Genomic DNA, 22,315 nt, shown 5'->3' with positions numbered 1-22,315 from the left:
TCTTAACTAGACTTGATAGTCTGTGGGAAAATCAGTAGAGGTCAGGCTTGATGTTTTCCCAGTAATCACTGTTGCTAAAGAGATGCACTGACGTTTTATAGGCCTTCTGTAGTAAAGGACATGGGGTAGAATTGTTTGGCTGAGCTTCCCGTGGGACTGTACAGCAAAGGAGGAGGAGGCCTTCTTTACCTCCCTTGCACCATGGAGACACCAAGGTGCTACGGCTCACTTTGTTCCCAATTTTGTTGGAACTCACTAAGGAACTAAGGGCTCCTCGCAGGTTGCTTGCAGGCCTTTGCTAATCTTGGTATAGACCAACAAAAGAACCAGTGTTAACAAGTTTGTGATACAAAGTACTGTTCATTGAGTTATATATTTCCTGCAGTGACTAACTTGTTCATCCAAAACCATTTTGTCTTTATTAGAATTCAGATAAGAATAATAAAAATAATGTGGTTATCAACCAGATTTGCATGGTTCATCTTGATTGTTTTACAAGATGATTTTCAAAATGTAAAAGAAGATTACATATTGCAAACACTCTCTCTTAATTCAGCTTTGTTAATACTTGCTCAACATACAATAATAGACATAAGCTTTTCCCAGTCCACATTCTGTTGCACATGATTTAGTGATTAATGGTATACAGAGCATATTGGCTACAGCAAAGCTGTTTGAAACTGGACCCATCCCTCACCTGTCCTGGGGCTTTTAAAGGCTTTTAATTAGTTGGATAATACAGTACTATATTCGAGTGGCCAGAGTAACTTTTTTCCCTGCTGATTTCTTGTCAGTTGAAGAAGGATTTTAATCAGGCCATAGTGAAGGTGTAGTGGGATTCGTTAGGATAATTACTATAAAAATAATGAGAACTGTTAGCAAATTGGCATTGGTTGTTGTTAGTATTTTATCCAAATGTCGACATAAATTGTGTTTCTACTGTGTTCTCGGTTATTTTTGTCTTCCATTCTCACATAATTTAGCTGTTGCATGGCAGAGTAAAAGGAAAGAAAGGAGAAATTATACTGATAGCAGCCTTGGGACCCATACTTTTCAAGTTCCTTCTCACTCTGTGGACAGCCCTCATGTCTGCTTCTTGTTCTGCTGTTCTCAGCTGTGCCAGCTCAAATCCAGACAGTCTCGGTCAAAACTCAGGGAAGATACTTAGGGCATGTCTGACTCTCACTGACTACGTCCCACAATGCCATACTAAAACACAACATGGTGCATGTAATATTTCCTGATCCAGAAGTCGTATAGCCGCTTTAATGAGGCACTATGAGCTGACTAATTGACTTGGCCTCTTGGTTGAGTTAATTACCTTGGTCTTAGCACCTCATTAACGGCATGACTATACACTAAAAGATGTAGACATACACTTATAGATGTAAGGGACTCAGGGTCTTTTTCTGCATCTCCAGTTTCTTTTGTGTATTATTCTCTTACAGCATGAAACTGTGAAACCATGAAGCATCAGGAAAATCACTGGCATTTCAGGGTATAACTTGGGCAGCACGGAGTTCAGTCCCTTTTGTATTGCCCCAAAGAGATACCTCATCTCAAAAGTTTGGAAGGAAGGTTTTATCACCTCAAACTGATGATAAAATAGATATTAGCAGGGGAAAGTTAAGATCACATATGCAGACATATTTCATTTTTACTGTTGTTTATTTGTGTGCCTAGCTGGTGTTCGCTCGCTTTGTGTTTTATCTCTTACTGATCTTAATGTGTTATGTCAGATGCACAATGATTTCCTCTCCGTCATTAGGTATCACTTATTGAGATGCTCCAGGGATACCCTTTGGCTCTGTAACTCTGCATTCAAAAGGAATATGCTGCTAGTGGAAACAGACAAGACTGATGCAGAAGTTCCTGTTACAAGAAACATAAAGTAACAAGCTGTCCAACCCTTTTGCCTTTTGTTCTTTTTGGTTAAAAATTTCAAAAGGACCTGAGTTCTAGTTTCACTTAATTGCTGAAGCCCCTTTGAAAGCCATGGGACCTACACAGTTTTGACAATTTTACCTTATTGAAATTCAGCCAGGAGTAGGTTCTGTGCTTTGGCACTAAAGCATGTTCCTGCAAGAAATGTCATGATTTTGAAAGTTTTCCTGTTTCATAGGGGGATGCAATCAAGACATTTTAGCCAGTAGCCCAGAGACTATAGCACTTACCTGAAAGAATTCAGAGCAGGGACTTGAACCCAGATCTGTACCCCAAGCAGCTGTCATAACCACCAGCCTCTTGGGTATAAGAAGGTAGGTCTTTCTCAGACTTTCCTGTTGGACCTCTTCCATGTTGTATAATTAAGGAAATATTAATTGGAGCAGGGAGATGAATCCATGTCTCCTTTGTAAGTACTTTAGTGTCAGTCTCTCTGTCTCAGGAATATTTAATTATTTATACAAAGTGGAACAGCTCTAATGGAAGAAATTTAAAAAAGCCCACCACAAAATGCTCACTAACTAATGCCTCTGAGATACAGGACACCTGGCTTAAAATCTCTGCTCAGGTCCAGGCAGGCATCTTTCCTTCATCTCTGGGGGGATTGACCTAATCAGGAGACCGTTTACAATAATGGAGTGCGATTGATCTATGTTCAATTTGGGACTGAAATTTCAGGAAACCTTCCTGATGAATGTTGCATCAAAAAGATGTTGCATTTTTGATAGAAAATTGTAGCTGAAAAATTTCCAATGAGTTCCTGAATTCCCAAAGTTTAGTCTAGGAACTCCTACATCTTTAGTTTTTAAAGTGTTATCCCGTGTCTTTGTTTTTACAGTAATACACTTTGAATACAGGCTGTGTCCAGCAGCCTTAAAACTGGAACAGATTCGGCACTTCGCTTCCCTTCTGTAGCACAGGCAGGCACTATGGGGTTTCCTTTAAAGTGGTTATCACTTCTGGGTCACGTCTGCATTGCAAACATACTGTGCCAGGCAGCGGCATGCTAAACACATTCCTGCCACCTGAATCGGAAATAGCGCAGCAGCATTTGTGCAGCTTTCCAAGAGGGCTATGTAGCACTCTCAGCAGTGTTGATTATCTTGGGCACAATGCTATGTGAGCATACGTTGCTTTCCAAAAGGACCTTTGCTTTCCACACAGAGCAGCAGAGTAAGCTTGCAGCATAGGCATAACTCACTTTGCTACAGGTTACCAATAGTCATAATAGAAATTAAGAGCACAGACTGTTCCATTTCTATTGCAGATTTTTCCCAGCGCAGTTGTCTCAGCCCCTCAGAGCCCCTAATCCTCTGAATACCGAACACGTTCTTATATTTGCACATTGTGCATTGTCCCATTGATCCACGTAAGTCAAACTTGCTCTTATTTGTTTACCAGATCAATCAGCCTCTTAAAATATAAAAGTTGAGATTAATACTAGGGTTGACACTTATTTAACCTGGGAAAAGGAATAAAAAATATTACAGAAATGTGAAGTGGCCAACTTGATGTGAACTGTAAAATCTTAATTTTTAGATGTCATTATTTTTCTCTTTTTTGAGTGTGTAATTCTGCAAACTAATCCTAGGCTGGGTGTTTATTTCTTGTTTGTTATTTAAAGAAAGTGAATAAAAATCCCAAACCTATGAGTTGTTCATTAAGTGCAGATTTAACTATGCCACAAACTTTCAGTAGATCTGTGTTAAAGTGCATACTGGTAACTCACAGAAAAGTCTTTTACCCTACCTGCTCAGTGCCAGTTTTCCAATGGCACTATCTCTGTGAGGTCCGGCAAGGACATTTGTTCCCTGTGAGCTGTATGCCTATACCAAGTTTCAAACTTCAGATATTTTGACATCACTTTATTTTTAATGTGTCGTTTGAAATTTTGTCAATAAGAAAAATGCACTCCCCCACTCCCATGTACCCACCAGGGGTTTGTGCAGTGGCAGGAACCGACCCCTCCTTCCCTCCCCCCCACATCCCCCGGACAAGGCATGGCCCTACCCCACTCCCTCTCTCACTGCAGGGGCATTGATTTGCCCCCCACACAACCCTTCCCTCCCTGCCCTCCACCACAACAGACGTACCAGCTGCATGCAGCTGTATCAGAAATTGGATCAGTATCGGCCAATATGCCTCCTTAAAAATCGGCTATTGATATCGGCCCCCAGAATCTCTATTGGTGCACCCCTAGTTTTTAAAAACAATATGTGGCTTCTAGCAATGGTTAATTTTTTCTGCAACTTATTGGTATTCACATGGTGCCAGAAGAAACACATTTCTATCCTGTGTTATAACCTTAAATTGTATGCTGACCTGGTGGTAAACTGATGTTAGCAAGAAAAGTCCCAAGTTTGACCTGTGAACATATCGCATTTCTTAATGCAAGTACCACATCATCTCTGTTCCTTCTGGTATGGATTTCAACATGCTACTGTATATCTGCTTGGAAATGAAGCATGACTTGTGTGTGATGTGAAGTTGCTTTTCGTCACAGTGCTTATTAAAGCAGTTACATAGGGGCATACTACAAATGCGACTTAATTTTTCATCTTATATGAGGAAGAGGAGCCTGGAAATTCTCCTAGATTTTATTTCATTCAGTGTTAAAGGATATCAATAGTAGGTATATGCAAAATGAAACTACAGCCACTACATTTGTTGAAAGGTACACACAAAAGACCAGTTGTGACCTGTAAAGCAAACTTCCATAGGATTATAAGAGAAGGTTTACTTAGACATCAGGTATCTTAGTAGTAATTGTTCTGACAGTTGATTTGTGTAAAATGAACAAAGTGGCTTAGCTCAGGTATTGTATTAACAGTTGAATAAATGAGTGTGTGTTCTCAGCTATTTGTTTTACCTCCTAAAGTGTGAAAAAATTGCACCTTTGACCGGTAAACTCTATTGCCGTAACCATCTGGTTGCAGTTTCATTACAATCTCCTGCCAAATGAACCCTTGCTTTGAAGAGAAAAATTGATATGGGGTGTAAAAATTACAGCCTCTGATCTTAGGTTATGTGCTGTTTTGGTGCCTCTAGTGTGGTCTCTACTAATGTATTTTATAAATGCTTTTAAAAAGTGCCTTTCCTGACTAAAGGCTTCCGGCTAATTTAAGATACAAAATACAGACTTGCATCTATGCATCCTGTTGGGCCTGACCTCAAGGAACTGAGCGCCCCAAACTCCCTTTCAGGTTACTTGAATATAGGATGGGTACAGCAAAGCACACGACAGGGTTAGCTTATCCATAACTGCACTACCAAGGAATGTCGAGCTGAACTGGTGGAAACGAACCTTATCTAGAACTGGGATACTTGAGTCTCCACGAATCCTGCTGTTCTTAACCTCTATGTTGAGACTCATCATTATCAGTTAGAGCCAATTGAAGCCATGGTTTTTGTGATTTGGATATGAACTAGGCTTATTTCATATAGGCTGTTGAATGGTCACTGGTTGATGATGCGTTTTGGGTACCCATGCCATGTAGAAGAGTAAACAGTTCTTTATCATCTCTAAACATGTAATGCCAAAATCTAAATCTTGAGAGAGAAGTTACACCTTTGGGAAACCCCAAAAATATCAAAAGTATTTAAAAAATGGAAGATGACGTTATTTCTTGTTATACAGAAGATATAACTAGTCCAGATTTCGTATGGTATATATATTTTTGTTGATTATACAGATTTCATAACAGGATAGTAAATACTAATTCTGTATTTCTTTTCAAAAGCATCCAAAACCATAGTTTAAGTATGTTTATTTAGCTCCCAAGACAGCATCCTGCTACTTTTCAATAGTTCTTCACTCTGAAAATAAAATGCATAGCTATTCATACAGCACATTGTAATTCAAACAATAATGTTGTGTTATAGAAGCAAAATTGCGTTAGATGAAAGTATTCAGGACTCAGAGTGATCTAAAAGTAGAGGTCATGCAGGGGAATTGCTGTGGCCACCGGAAATGTCACACATTGATTTTACATAACAACCACTGTGACATCAATAATGCAGTGGGCTAAAAATGTTCCTTATTAGATTATAAATCCTGATTCATTCTCACTGAAATCTGCAGTAGATGCAACATCAATTTCTATTGAACTTAAATGGAAATTTAACAAATAAATTGTGGCTTGAAGTGATAGGGGCACCGACTGCATAGGGTGAGAAGGAAAGAGACAAAGGGTTTATTCAGAGAGGAATGGGAGCTAAACTGTAGCATCCTCGTCCCCAACCTCTCTGTGGATATTATGTAGGAGCCTGGCTCTGCATGGCCAACGTAGCATAACTGGGGGAGGGGAGAGGCTAGTACACAACTACTTGATTCAATATTTTCCTCTTTCAGACAGCACACATGTTACAAGGTAAAAAAAACCACTGAGCTACTGAGCTCATGGCATCAGTAATTTGCCTCTGCAGTTTTACACAGAAGGCTGGACATGGCTGAAGGGGATCCAGCCAAATGCAGCATGGCAAGTGACAAGAGCAAGACTGGATGCATAGAAAAATGTAGGTGACCTGGAGCTGCAGGCCCTGTCTTTTTAGATGTTGGTTTCCTTTGGGGATAAATGACTTTGTCCGCTATCCATTTTTCTATGACTGGTTTATATCACAAGGAACACAACATAGGAAAGTGATAGGGCTGGTGTGTTCCTTCCCAGCAGTTGTATGCATGAAGTGGATCACTTTAACAAGAAAACAGTAAGGAAATTCCGTGATATAAGAATATCACATAATGCTTAACAGCATTAAAAAAAACCCCCACTTTACAATATATCTAATTCTTTGGAAAAAGATAAATTCTTTAGAACAAATTGGTTGGACTGGGTAATGAAATGCAACAAAAGAGCTCAAGAATGTACAGTTCAAGAAATAGAAGTCTTAATTTAAAGAAATATTGAGAACAAGAAAAGAAGTAAAATATGGTGGATTGTTTACGTGCAGTAAAGCAATGAAACTTTCTAGCAGGGACTTTGAGGTGGTTTGGTGCCCTAGATTTTGTCTCAAGATCATTATTTGGCAATTCATTCTCTTATCTGTTTTCTTTTTTTTTGGATTATGGTTTTATGATTTCATTGCAAAATGTGTGATCATAATCCCCCCTTATCAAAGAGATTACCTTTCATTACGTCTTCATAGCTCTAGGAAGGGAGTAAGTGGAGTAGTGAGAGTACAGTCAGAATTTAATGTAAGATAACTTCATAGAGACTAAATGGTTTACAGCGTTATGCATCATTTCATGGTTTACAGGTTTGACTCCAGTCCAGATTGGTAAGCACCACAAAGTCATGAAAAGCTCACAGTTTATACAGATAGCTTATCTGGAACCATAAAATATTTGCCTTTCCCTCTTCCACTGCACACGCTAGATTACGTCTACTTTTTGTCTGTTTTCTAACTCAGTGGAAAGAGTGTTGGGGCAGGCATTCGTCCCATTTTTTTTTTGTTATTATCTCCCACAATGGATCTCCAAGGCTCTTGTTATCGTTAGGTCCTACTATAATACAGAAAATATTTCTTGGAAGACTTCTTAATTGAAATTCATTGGTCTGTTCTGAATATATGTGCACATACCAAAAAGCCCCACCATCCTAAGTGAAATACTTGATTACCTTTCTTGTTGGTTGTCTCAAAGAGGCCAAAGTTTGATTCAACAGAGTGTGAACTCTTTGTGTTGATGTTGAGTACGACAGATCAACAATACTATATGTTGCATGGAAGCTTTGTAATCCTCTGTGCAAGCACCAGCTTTCTGTGAATAAACACATAGGTGGTAGCTCTGTGGGTGCTCCAGGGCTCAAGCACCCATCAACCCCCCCCCCCCCCCAAAAAAAAAAAACCAGGTGCTCAGCACCCACAGAGCCATGCCTGCGGACATTAAAAAAAACAAGCTGTGCTGGAAGAAGCAGTGTGTTATTTCATTCCGACTCTCCAGCACCTGTAAAGATTGGGCACTTCATTGGGGCTTTTTGGTGCTTTTAGCTAAAGCTGATTCAGGCAGCTATTAAATAAAAGCTCTAAAAAACCCCTACTAAAGCGCTCAATCTTTGTAGATGCTGCAGAGCCAGGTCGAAGTAACGGGCTGCCTTTTCTGAGCATTTGCGAGGCTTGGTGATGGAGCATGTCTTTTTAAAAGTAAAGTGCTGGGTTTTTGGTGGGGGAGGGTGGTTTACATCTGCAAGCACCCACCAGCAAAAAACAAAGTCAGCGCCTGTGAATAAACAGAGATCAATCAGTAGCTTTCATGATTGTTAAATAAGCTAGATGTCTCAGAGCAACCCCCTCCCCCCCCAAGTTACTGAACAGAATGTGGCTAAATGTGATTTGAAAAGATAAGTGAATTTTACTCTCTGTCAAAAACAAGGCCCTGGCACACATTACAGTTACGGTGGGATTAAGGGGTTAATCACACTATAAATAGTAACAATGTTGCAAACTAGCCACAAAGATACTCAGCAACATGTGGAACATCTTTATGACTCGTTTGTGTGAGGCCATGACTTGAATGTGGAGTACCCCCATGTCGAAGATGACGATCAGCAGGAGTGGGACAGGAACTGAGTTCAGCATCAGAACCAGGACGTACGGGATCAGGCCGGGGCAGCTCAGAAGTGGTGTGATTGGGATCAAAGGAATTTTATGCCCAATCCCAAACATTGTGTCTCCTGCTATGCCAGACATGCGTGGCAGGAGGCATATTGCTTGGAGTGGGGCATAAAATTCCTCTGATCTCAATTGCACCATTGTTCTGTTGTCTGCCAGGGATTATAATTTGCCAAGTTTTTTCCCTCATTTAAATCAGAGGAAATCTGGATTGATTGCTTTAAGCAGTAGTGAATCTCCACCAGAGTAACTGAGAGAAGAACTCAGTCCTATATCTGTGAATGTTTAGGACAGATTTTAGATGTACAGTATAATAGAATTTAGCAATTCCATAACATTTAACATGTCAAAGTCGTCATACAGAGGCCAGGCAGTACAAGCTTTCCGGCAGTGCCCGGCCATCGTGCCTCAGCACTGGTCTTCTGAAAAGAGAAAATAGTTCAGTCTTTATGGCCCAGTCAGTTCTTGCCATCTCTACTCAGACTGCAACCCATGTAGGCAGTTCTGAGAATTATTTTGTGATGTGGAAGTGTGTCCAGTGGAAACTGTGGATTAAAACCTTCAGTGTAATTATTCATAGACCACCAGAGGTCTTTGGGATATGAAAACCCTAAGACGGATGGATTTTACATACTTGGCGTAGAGTGCAAAGTATTTTCCCATACCATATTTTACATGTGTTCAGATTTGAGAAAATGTCTTGGGCACAGAGTCACTGATAATACTGTTTCTGCTAGTTTAAGTTAACCACGTTACATTAACATGGATTTTTTTTTTGTTTAGCATAGGCAGACTAGGGTAGATGGATTCTGTTGTAATTTCATTTTCATTCAGTTCTCCACCAGCTCATGTGGTAAAATGTTACATTGTGAAAATCTTTTTATCAAGGAGTCAAGAAATCAAAAAATTAACCATCCTAACTTGACTTTAAGCTGTACAGAATTTTGTTTTATTTCTTTTTAACGTAACATTTTCAAAACATGTTTTACAGCAGCGTAGCAAGACCAGGCAAGCAGTGGGGTCAACAAGGCTCCCAGGGTCCCATTGCCTTTCTGCACCAGCCTTCCATCCCCCCGAGACAAAGCTGACTGAGTGTTCAATACGAAGGGTCAAAGGCTTTCAGTTAATGACAACTGGTGCAGTCTCTTAGAAGTTTGGTTTTAGAATGACCTTGTAAGTGCTGGAAGAAAACACTGCTGTAACATGATCCGTGTTGGTTATATGCGGCTAAACATTTCATGCTATAAAAGATCCAAAAATGCAGTGCATCCCAACTTTAGGGTAGGTAAGGATTCAGATTTTTCTCTTTTACACCTATGGTCAATCTGTTTCGGTGGGATTGCAAGGGAGGGGCAGCATAATATCACCCCCCACCACACTTCCTCACAACATGAAGTCTGGGTGGGGAGGGAAAGAGAGAAAAGACTTAAATCTGTTCTGCATCGCCCCCCCTCCCCGTTCTACATTCCCCCCACCTACCTGTCACATACCTATTGTCTCCCATTCCTTCTGATCCTCACTGCCAGGATTTGCATTTTCACAGACCTACATTTTGGCTTCTATTCCACCCAGGAGAGCACACAAAACACCAGCAGACTCAGACTGTGCCTGAAGAAAGGTGTTTGAGCCCGAAAGCTTGAAAAGAACAATTTTTCTAACTATTCAGTTGGTCTAATACAAGGTATCACATTTCCCCAAAGAACCTTGTCTGCTGACTTAAATTTGTGCATTCATAATACTATATTGCCTGGAAACATTATTTTATCATTAAAAATAATTGTGTGTGCATGTATGTATAAAATGATGACAAAATACATTATACATAGTGTATTTTGTCATCATTGTATACCTACATGCACACACAACCACATAGAATACAGATTATCAAGAAGTTAAACAAGAATGCTTGTATACATGGGCTCAAAAGTGGTTTAATTCCAGTTATATATATTTCTTTGGGTTTTGTGTATATTTTTAGGGCCTGTATAAGTCTAACACAAGGAAAAACAGGTAATGATGAGGGAAAATAAGGAACATTTCCCTAGAGCAAGGGCCTGAATCAAAGCCTGCTAGAATCAATGGAAGAGTTTCTATTGTCCGGGGATTAGGGCCTTTGAGTATTGTCCCTTTCAAATGCACAAACCGAGAGGCCAAAATGGCATGGGTAAATGGAAGTTTGCCAGGAACAGGTGTGGTTTCAAGCCTTCGTCTGGAGTATATTTTTACCGTCGTTCTCTCCTGTTCCCACCTAGCCCTTCCTCCTCCTGGAAACCATAGAAACTTTGATTTAAATAACATTTCTTCCATGGGGGAACTGTTCTAGTCAGCCAAGCAACAGTAATTTCTGTCTGTGATTTTTAGATGAGCCTAAAGAAATTAGGCATCACGCCCTTGGAATTTGAGAGTTGAGCATCTGAACTGCTGCTCGGTTTCCACAATTGATCCAGACCTATGCCTTTGGTATTGTGACGCCTAGAGCCATAAATTTCATTTCGTATTTAAAAGGGTTAAAGAACTTCTTAATTTCAGTTTCTTTGTGTAAATGCTAAATTGAATAATATTTGGATTTTTCCCAATGAAAGGTTTTTTGGGGAGGGTTTTGGTTTGTTTGTTTTTAAAAAACAAAAAAAGGGCTGCCCCCAATTTATGCATTACCATAATTTTTGGGTCTGTTTTTGTTTGTTTTTTATAACACTATATTTATATTTGACAATTGTTTTTCACACTATTGGAGGTCTCATTCATACTTGCTTTTCCAGGAAGAAACAGACTATATTTATTTTTTGCCTATGTAAATAATCTCTTCCCTGTAATATGAAACTGGAGTTCTCTCACATACGGCTTCTCTTGGAATACGACTCTGTTGACTTGCTGCACTTGTGCATACAGTATGTGTATTGCACCGTGATGGAGCCCGATCACTAAGTATAAAGTGGGAGCATGATGACTTTGTGTTGAAAGATTTACTGCGTCCAATACTGTATGGTATCATAGGATATTGTTGGAATGACAGAGCTGCTTCTCTACACAGGTAAAGACTAACATAACATAATACACTGCACATATCTTTGCTTCCGCACAACATTGTAGGACACATTTCTTATTTCAAGGCTAAGTGTTTAAATATGAATAAATAATAACCCCATTTCTTTTACACATCAGCCTGTAGATTTTTGTAATAAGCTGATTTTTACAGATACTCTTTTCATGTAGTGATATTTGGAACACCATCCTTTGAGAAACTTTAGAAATAGGTATTTTTTTAATTGGTGTTAAGTATTTTAATAAAATGAAAGCATTTGGGGTATTTTTGCATTTCATGATGAGACTGGAAAGACTGCAGTTCTGTGGTATTGCACATGCTTCTCAGTGCTTTCAGTGTAAACTCTAAAATTGCTGACAGCTTCAGGGGTAGCAGAACAAGAAGGGTATTATTTGCATACATATTGAGAAGCAAGAATAAATATTACTACTTCATCAGTGGAACTTAAATAGACTGAAGCTATTTGGTAAATAATATGAGATGACTTTTAACTGTATGAAACTATAAACCATTTTCTGTAGTGAGTATATATTTCAGGTTAAACAGAAGACAAATAAATCAAGACAGTGATACAACATGCTGCTTGACAAAGTTATAGTAAGCTGGGCAGAATTAATGTTCTGTAACGTACATAAAGCAGCATAGGAACCATTGGTAACTGTTTACATGCTATTAATAATTAGCAACCTTCGTACTAGTCTGTTAGCAAAGAACCAGGCATTAGGCACAATAGAAACTCAACTCCATACAGTTGGTTTCAAATTACTGTAGACTTGGACAATAGGCATGAACGGTGCTCTTTTGGGCTTCTGCCACTGTAAACAATGGGATGTTAGAACGTTTCATTTGTATATTGATTTATTTATTTGGATAGGTGCAGGTTGATCATATAAAATAGATTATTATTCACATGTAGCCACAAGATAGTCTAAACTATCTGATCAGGGCATGGTGATAAACAGCTTCATGAAGGACTCAGTGCAAATTAACCCTTCTATGGTGTTGGATCTTTACATTAAGAGAATCATTAATAATAAGTAAATCTTTCTGTGTATTTACAGTCTAGCCAATAAGCTGTCTGTGTGCAAATTAGTCATTTGCACACACAATGTGCATTTCCTGTTCCATTCAACTCCTTTTTTGCTAAAATACCTTATTTTATTTTATAGAAAAGATATTATGCATCATTTCTGAGCCAAATCTCTTTACTGTTAATGAGGTATACCCCTGGGGAGCAGAGATTCTAATCTGTTGGATCTCAGCTGGGTTGGGGCATGGGACAGTGTGGTGTCATCTCCAAGGTATAATTATCCTGAACTGTGTGAGAACCCTTCTGCCCCATATCATCCAGGTAAAAGAATGTAGAGCCAAAAGGATTGCTGCTCCCTTTGGCGTCATCTCTGCAGTTTTGAAGAAATTAACTGTTTAAATTCAAGCTGTGTAAGCAAGAATTCAGGCTTTCTTCTGCCCATCCATAGTCTGAATAACCGTGTTTCCTAAAGGAGATTCCTGAGGTGAGGAGCAACATTGGGAGAATTAATCCATTGACTGAGTGTTGCCTTTGAGGCATGGGAAAGCTAGCACCGAGAAGTCCATTAAAGGCAGGTGCAGATGATTCTGACCTCTGGTATATCTCCCTAGTATATCCTGTACCTATTATTTTCCTAAAATACACACATTGTCCTTATCACATGCAACAAGAGGCAAACCATACCACTGGATAATAGCAAGGATACTCCATGAATACAAGCATGAATACAAGTTCTCAGTTTCCAGTCCCATGGATGAGCTTAACCTGCAAATGGAGTGAGATGACCCCATAGAGTTAATACGTTAAATATTGTCTTGCTATTAAGGAGTAAGCCATCCCATTAAGTTTTAGTGGAAACTGCTCTGGTACATAGTGTTTTCAACAGTCTTTTTCTGCACTTATCCCTGGGTGAGACAAGGTTGGCTGTATAGTCAACTTGATGAATGAAGGTTTTTAATCTTTCTATTCACACATCTATATTTTGTTTTTCAACATTATACTGTATTTCAAAACTGAAGTCATCTTCCTTTGATCTGTGCATGTGACTCCTGTTGATGCTAATAGGAGGTATGTGCACACATTGAAGGATGGTAGACTAGAGTTTCTCCTGAGGTGAACAACTGTTTTATAATTAGAGCTGTGGGAATGAAGGAAAGCCCAGCTAGCAGGCAAACGGTCATTCTTTCAAAAAGCTTGGTAAACTCATAAAGCTCAGGAGCTTAATCTCTGAACCAACATGCTTGTTATCTAATCCCCACCAGCTGTTCTGTATTCAGTGACCCTGACATCTGTAATGGAGCTGAAAGACCCTGTCTATACTGGGTGACACCTTTACCAACTGAGCTCACTTGTTCCTTCACCACTCCTGCCTGCTAGTCTTAAATTCTTATTCACCTGCCAGAAAGCACTCAGATGTTCTGGTTCTTCTTCCTCCACATTTACAAGTGGGTCCTGATGATTTTTCTTTTCTTGCTTGCGTGTTACTTTTTATTTCGGGCATTGTTTAGATAATCACCTTTTCAACAGGCCTCTCTCTTGCCTTACTGATAGTAGAGAGGCGGTTACCAAGAGTTTCCTTCAGAGAACTCAGTTTTTTACATCAACCTAAACTGTGATTTAAGGAGATAAATCTCTTGGCAGTGTTTCAGCTGCTATAAATTGACAAAGCTGTAATGACTACAGTTGATCTTCTCCACTTTGCACAAGGAACCTGACTTGTGTATTTAAGTTGATGGAAACGATAAAGCTTGTGTTGAGTGTAGCTGAAGTGTACTAACATGTGTACTTTAGGCTAGCATTTCCCAAACCTGGTGGGTTCATGCCCAGCCAGCATAAAGTTGGGCACCATTGTGCCTCCCACCTATTCCAGTCATTGCTGATTCCCCCTCACTGGTGGCATCAGCAAACAATTGGCAGCGAGGGAAGTGGCAGAAGAAACTGAAGTAAAGAGGGCACAAGAATAGCTGAGAAAGGGAGCCCTGCTAGTTGCCACTGTGATTTGCACGTGTTCCCCTCCCTTTGCTTTTACAGAGCAGTAGGTAATAACCATAGAGGGCTGGATCCACACTGAGCACCTCAACTCCCAACTTGTAGTCTTCTAGTTTCTGGGGTGAAGTCTACAGCCCTAAGTTAAAAATCTGTGCTTTTGAAAATAGAAAACTTTCTCATTATCCTCTTTTAAAACACATCTAGTAGTTAAGGTGTCCATCTTTTATGTAATGACCTAATGGCTAGGGCAGTCTTTTGGAAGGTAGAAGATGGGGGCAGACTTGAATCATTGGAGTCCTGTTTCTGGAGGTATAGTCTACCAAATTATTGTAAGAAGGTAGGTGGTGGTACCACCCTGCCACCAGTGTTTTTGAATGAAAGTGGCTGTGACCACTGATTTTTGGTGAGCAGAATGCTGTCAGATGTCTTAGGAAGAGGAATACTTCATTGTTGTATTGCAAAAGGATTTAGATGAGAGATAGGTGCCAAGCTGCTCAGCCCTGCAAAGACAGCTGCACTTCTGGGCATGCCTGGCAGTGCACTAATGGACTCTACAGTGAGGGGTTAGGGGTGAGTTTTGAAGATTGCAGCGTGGGGCTTAGGCACCTTAAATTGAGCTGCATGAATCTACTGCAGGTGGGGACTTTCATTCCTTCTCAAGCTTTGTTGAAAATGACAAAGTAGTTTTCGGATCGGTTAAGGTAAAAACTGAAGCAGTATGTCTCAGCTTGTCTTGGCAAGCTATAAAGGAAGTTACTGTTACTAAACTGGTGTGTGATTTTAATTGTGGTCAGTTTTTATTTGGAACCCATTTCCTTCATGTGGTTTGTTTTGTTTTTCAGAATGGCACTAAGAAGTTCTGGGACTTCATGAGGACTCATGACAGGTAAGCACAGACGCGTGAACTCGTGTCTCTCTTATCTATATCAGCAATTCTCAGCCAGGGTACTGCAGCATCCTGGGATGCCTTGAGATCCTTTCAAGTGTGCCATGGTGTCCCATGCCACTCTTAAATGTGAAAACATGATTCACAAGATAAATCCAGAGATTTCAAACAGGAGTCCATAAACATTCTGACCTGTTGTGGCCTTTCTGGTCGTGTCCACATGAGCGTGGACATTTGTTTCCCTGTGCTGCTGCTAGTTGTCCCCAGGAAATGCCTGTACCACATGCCCTCTGGCACATGACAGGTTACCCTGGGTGGGATAGGGGAGGCTGGGGCCAGCACTGGCCCCAGCAGCTTTATCTGAGGTCCTGGAGACCTCCTGGGACTGCAGCAGCAGTGATCCTGCCACCACATGCAGCACTCCGCATTTTTTTCGCAGTGTTTTTTGACCCTGGGATCTCTCAGGGTCAAAAAAACAAAGCCCCTGTGCTGCTGCTTTGCAGTGCAGGAAACAGCTGAATGTGCAGCGTGTGGTTGTATTTGCAGTTCCACATACTGCACTGCCATGCTCATCTGGACATAGTCTCCGAGTCCTTTCCAACAGTAGATTTGTTCTATTATTTTTCTTTAGACAAAAAGCAAGTGAAAACTAAGAGCTGGCATTTTCTGAGCAGTGCCTTGAATCTAAAAAGGTAGAAAACCACTCATCTCTGAGCTTTATTTCATTCAACGTTGTATTCACCAATCCTAATCCCCATGTGTTGGGTCCTCCCTTTCTCCTTCAAATCCTTCTAAAGACACATTTCTGTGATGCTTCCAGATAGGAGCTACTATTCAGTCACTTGTCTTTTCCTTCGCGCAGTTTAGGAGAAGGAGTAAAAGGAAATTAAAAGGGTTCTTCTTTAGGCTACTACACACCTTTTGTCTTATCTGTGTCTGACTATAGAGTGTAATTTTTTTGATCCAAGAACTGCTACACTCAATGCATATATTAGAGCTCAATGCATATATTAGAGATGATCTAGAACAGGGGTGGGCAATTATTTTGGGCGAGGGACCTCTTACTGAATTTTGGCAAGCCATCAAGGGCTGCATAATAGGCAGCCATGGGCAGATAAATATTAATTTTCTAAATTTTTTTAGGAGCCCCACAGGCCAGATAGAATGGCCACATCTGGCCCCTGGGCCGCATTTTGCCCACCCCTGATCTACAATGTGCACTTGAAGAAGAGGAGTGCATGGCATTTTGCTGTACAACTATGAATACAATACAGCCTTCAGAGGAAGGCTGATGTTCCCCAAACCTTGCTCTTAATCCTGATCAGACTACAGTTAAATGTGATGAACCAGTATGTAACCCTGTTCTTCAGTTACGGTTATATAGCCACTACCTAGACCCTTAGTATAAAGACAGTTAAAACATCACTAGGAAGATATGGCCATATCTTTTTAAGTTTTCCACATGCAATCTTTAGTATGAATGTAGCATGAGAAATTCTTCTTTAATCAGGGCCTAACATTACAATAGCCTAATTTCTGTAGCAGTCTCAAGCAAGGCCTTACTGAATCGACCTTGAAAGGAAAATTTCAGTTTCTGACCAGTGCCCACATCCTGTCAACCTATCTCATCCCAACATCGCACATTTCTCTTAACCATAGGGAGGATAAAAATCAACGATTTAAAAAAAAAATAAAAAATGGATTTTAAATTTAAATCAGATTTTTTTATTTAGTTGATTTTTTTCCTTAAGATGCTTTAAAAAAAAACCCTATATATATTTTTAATGTATGATATGCTACAGCTCAAAGATGTCGTGATGTACTAGGGGTTATAACTATTAGATTTGGATTTGGCCCAAATCAGGGACAGTGATTTGATTCATTGATTCAGATCACTGTCCTTGATTCGATTTGGCCAAATCCAGATCTGAAGATCCAGTGCTGATTCAGCAAATCAGTGATTCGGACATAGACAGAGCTTTAATTTTTTTTCTACATACCTTGAGGTACTAGGCATGGCTTGTGATTCCTGCGAAGCTGGGGCAGATGGAGCAGGAGTGGGGGGGAGCCCTCCACATGTTCAGCAGAGAACCTGGAAGTGGACCAGAAGTACTTCTGGAAGCGCCCCATCTCCAGCCCGGCTGTCGGCCGTGGGGGGGAACCCTGGGTATCCCCTAAACCCAGGGGGCACCAGTTGTCAAGCCAGAGAGGCCCCCTGCACACTGCCTAGCGGACCCAGAAGTGGACTGGAAGTGCTTTTGATCCACTTCCGGGTCTGCTGCCAAGCACACTGGGGAACGTCCTACATTCCTGTTGGATGCTCCATCTGCCCCAGCATTGCAGCATTCACGAGCCGCTTGGTACCTTGAGGTATGCAGAAAAAACATTTAAAGCTGTGTCTATGTCCGAATCTTTCTGAATCTCTCCAAATTGATTTGGAGGGTTCTGATTCGATTTGGGGAGATTAAAGGGTCTCCTGATTCAATTCAGGAGCTAGACAGGTTACGGGGTGGGTGGATGAGAATAGGATGGGATTCAACACCGACAAGTGTAAAGTGATGCACCTGGGGAGGAACCACTGGCACCATATCTGCAGGCTGGGGAACTCCCTTGTCAGTACAGAGGTGGAAAAGGATCTTGGAGTCGTCATTGACTCCAAGATGAACATGGGCTGGCAGTGTGGGGAGGCAATCAGGAAGGCCAACCGCACCTTGTCATGCATCTACAGGTGCATCTCAAGCAGGTCCAGGGAGGTGATCCTCCCCCTTTATGCAGCACTGGTCAGGTCACAGCTGGAGTACTGCATCCAGTTCTGGGTGCCGCACTTCAGGAGGGATGTGGACAACATGGAGAGGGTCCAAAGGAGGCCACTCACATGATCAGGGGGCAGCAGGGCAGGCCCTACAAGGAGAGACTACGGGACCTGAACCTGTTCAGCTCCAAAAGAGAAGGCTGAGGGGGGATCTAATGGCCAGCTACAAACTAGTCAGGGGGGATCAGCAGGCATTGGAGGAGCCCCTGTTCCCCTGAGCACCGCCAGGAGTGACCAGGAATAATGGTCACAAGCTGGCAGAGGGTAGATTCAGACTAGACATCAGGAGGCGCGACTTCACGGTCAGGGCAGCTAGGATCTGGAACCAGCTTCCAAGAGAGGTGGTGCAGGCTCCTACCCTGGGGGGTCGTTAAGAGGAGGTTAGATATACACCTTGCCAGGGTCGTTTGACCCCAGTACTCCTTCCTCCCATGGCAGGGGGTCAGACTAGATGATTTACTGAGGTCCCTTCTGACCCTAGAAACTATGAACTATGAAACTATGAATTCAGATTCGGAGATTTGGCCACTAAATCGGGCCAAATCTCTGCCAAATCGAATCAGGGACTGACGCTTCGTGCAATCCTTAGAATAGTGAGTAGCTTCATTTGTAACTACTTTAGAGGTATGTAATAGTAGTAACAAATGGACAAATTTTTATCAGTATAACAAATATATAGGTAAGAGTTAGAAAAAGATTATTGAAAATTTTGAATCAATCAAAAATGTGCTAGCAGTACTTGAGTATAAGGGTAAAAGACATTCATTTTATTAATGCAGTTCAGATTCAGCCTACTAATTTGGCTAGAGAGCAAACCATTTTGTACCTGTGGGTATACGTTCAGATTTATGTTCATAAATACAAAAAATTGAACAGATATTTGATTATGGAAACAGAATACATGCCCTCTGGTTCCAGAGAAATTAATCCAGCTTCACATCAGTGTTGAGAAGCACTTGATATTCAGAAATGCAATTTTTTTACTATTTGCACATTTTAAATTTAAATCTTAAATGATCCATGTTATTAGCATATGCATGTAACTGAATGGGGATACATAATATAAGAGCAGCTCTCTGAAACTGCTTGAGAATATTCCTTTTAAAGGACTTTTTGTGGACATTTTTTAAATAGTTCAGAACATGACTATATAAAGGAACTACAGCCACATGTCATGCCAGTCATCTCTGGTCACGTAACATTTGTTAGCTTAACATGTACAACAGCTGCCATCCTAACTTATTAGTGATTACTGAGTTAAACTGTAGAATGTAGAATGCTCTTTTTGGCAAATAAATTAATTCCAACTTCTGTCATTTCTGAGAAATAACAACAACTTTCTTTATTTGCAGAATTACTTTCCTTTATTTGCATTTTGCATAAATCCTGTCCATGAATATGAGAGCAATTATCACATGCATCACATTCATAAACTGGTTCAGAATACTTTAAAATTGATTGGAAAATTTGATTTCAGTATAATTTAGCATAACAGCTTGTGGAAATTTATATGGCTAAGCTTTCCTTTATAGCTAGAAATTATTGCACTGAGTAATTGCTTGGTGGTCTCTGATTTTTGTTTCTGATAGCAACATTCTTGACGTGTAATTAGGAAGAATTCATTTTTTAATCATTATTTCACTGATATTATAGAGGCAGAAGGTGGGGTGCGGTAGCACCTTAGAGACTAGCTGGTTCATGAGCTTTCATAGGCAACAACCTACTTTGTCAGATACGAGGAACATTTTAAAAAGTTCTTATAAATTGTTTTTAATACTCTAAAATAGAATAAACTTATACCAAAAAAGCGCATTGTAACTGAACTGATTGCTTTATGGCAAAGACACAGAACACAATTAGCATGGAGTAATTTACCATGGTTTGTACTCCAAAGTAAATTTAGTTCCTATTAAGGAGCAGACACATGACCAGCTCTAGCTGCCTGAATTACGTTTATTAGGCACCTAACCATTAAGAAGTGGGGGAACTGATTTACCCTGAGCAGACATCAACCCTGGAAGGAGATTGACTATGAAAGAACATATGGAACGGTGTACGGGTGTCGCTAAGTTTTTTTAATCCGTTAATAATTAGTCTTCATTTTCAGCATAAGGATATGTATTGTGTATCTGCTCCCCTTATAATATTAAATATAGGCAATATATTCTATAGTGACTGTGTTATGTGTTTACACACTCCATAAGTATTCTCTGTACCTGCAATTCTCAGGATGCCCGCGTACCATAGGGTGCCTTGAGATCCTTTCAAGGTGGGGTACCATACAATGTTAGCATTATTAGGTTTGGAAACAAGATTCAGAAGATAAACCCTGAGATTTCAAATAGAAATCCATAGTTGTGGTCTCTTTGAGTTGTTTGCAACAGAAAAATCTGCTCTGTTATTTTTCTGTAATTAAAGAGCAAAAACTAAGAGTTGGCATTTTCTGAGGGGTGCCTTGAGTCTATCTAGGGGTGCCTTGAGACTAAAAATGTTGTGAACCACTGTTCTGTACATTGGAAATTGAATTTTAGTTTTTCAAACTGCCAGGTTGTTCAGCAGATGCTCAGAGCAGGAATAAGCATCTAAATAAACAAAAATTTGCTATAAATTGTAGGAGATTGTTTTAAAATAGGTTCAGAATGTTACAGTAGGGTCTTGTGTTGTATGGCTAAAATAGCATTGTGCAGTTGTACAGGAGTATAGAGATCTTTAAAGTTAGATGATAATGTGAAGGTTTTTTGTTTCTGCATTTTGCAAGGCATTTTATTGTTAATCAGAGGCAACATCTATAAAATCAGAGGTGATATCCTGGCCTTATTGCTGTCAGTGGTAAAATTTTACGAGCTATAATGGGGTCAGGATTTCAACAAAAGTGTATAAAATTAGGATCCTATAACCCGTATGTAAGCATCTAAAATGCCCCCAGCTTAAGGAATCATCTTAGTTCAGGAAAGGTGTTTTCCTAAATTGGAACCTGATCTTTATAAGAGATTAAAAATTAGCTTTTCTCCTTCAAAGTCAATGGGAGCTGTTGGATGCTTAACACTTTTACAGTTCAGGCCACTTATTAGTATAATAACTCTCTGATTTCTGATCAAGTCCTGTACAAATATGTGTGTGCATGTATTATAGCAATCAGGGCTCATGGTAAAGGTGATCTCTTTTATTAGAACAAGGCAATGCAAAAAATTTTTAATTGCAACCTTTTTTTCCCAAAAATCTTGTTACTCTAATAAAAGATATCACGTCTACCATGAGCCCTAATTCATTTTTCCTCTAGACCAATACAGCTACAACTCACATTTCTGATGCATGTATTATATATACACACATAATGTATCTGAATAAATGAATAAAATAGTTGAAGTTAAATGTAAAAATTAGTAGTTGTTTGTATTGTGGGAGAACCCAAAAATTCCTATCGGAATTGTCCCTCCCCCATGTCCAAACACTCAGGCAGATGAAGTCCCTACCTTAGTCCTAGATTTGCAGTTCACCTCTGTTCCTCAGTGTGCTTAAAGCATACAGGTTTCTCTCCCTTTATGCGGGTTCTATGTGTGAATTCACTCTTATGCAATGACCCTTTTTATACCAAAAATTTGTTACATACGAGGTAAATTCACTCATATGCAATCGGTGTGGTGGAAGCCCATCATCAGCTACTTTGTGTAGTTCCTCTAAGTTGTTTTTAGATAAAGTTAAAAATAGCCTGCAGGGCCATGAAATACGAGTGACATTAAGAGGAGCAGCTCATAGCAATTTCAGAAGAAATAATTTCGTGATGAATGGAACATTAACACCATTAAAAAAGAAGCTAAGGGATAAGAAGTTAAGAAGGGAATGGTTGGATTACAATGAGCCATGAAGGCAAGTGACTCCCTCACTACTGCCTGAATAGAAATGCTACTGCTACTTCCAAGCAGTTGGTTTTAAACTTTGGGCAAACCAAGAACCAAAAGGGGGGTGCAACTGCATCCTTGAACCACCCCCTGGATCCACCCC

At 40.1% G+C, this 22,315-nt stretch overlaps 1 protein-coding gene across 3 annotated transcripts in view; it reads left to right on the top strand.

The window, feature by feature from the left end:
* The window catches only part of NUDT14 (nudix hydrolase 14), a 91,475-nt gene that overhangs the window by 20,979 nt on the left and 48,181 nt on the right, over positions 1-22,315 (top strand). For all 3 annotated transcript variants that reach the window (XM_090034168.1, XM_090034169.1, XM_090034170.1), the window contains one exon: positions 15,458-15,501. In XM_090034168.1, the coding sequence (XP_089890294.1) occupies positions 15,458-15,501 (44 nt within the window). The remainder of the gene's footprint in view (positions 1-15,457; positions 15,502-22,315) is intronic.

The sequence above is a fragment of the Crocodylus siamensis genome, chromosome 2 (genome assembly GCF_052110815.1).
Source record: "Crocodylus siamensis isolate JL-2025a chromosome 2, ASM5211081v1, whole genome shotgun sequence".
Lineage (NCBI taxonomy): Eukaryota > Metazoa > Chordata > Crocodylia > Crocodylidae > Crocodylus > Crocodylus siamensis.
This window is presented reverse-complemented; position numbering and strand designations above follow the sequence as displayed.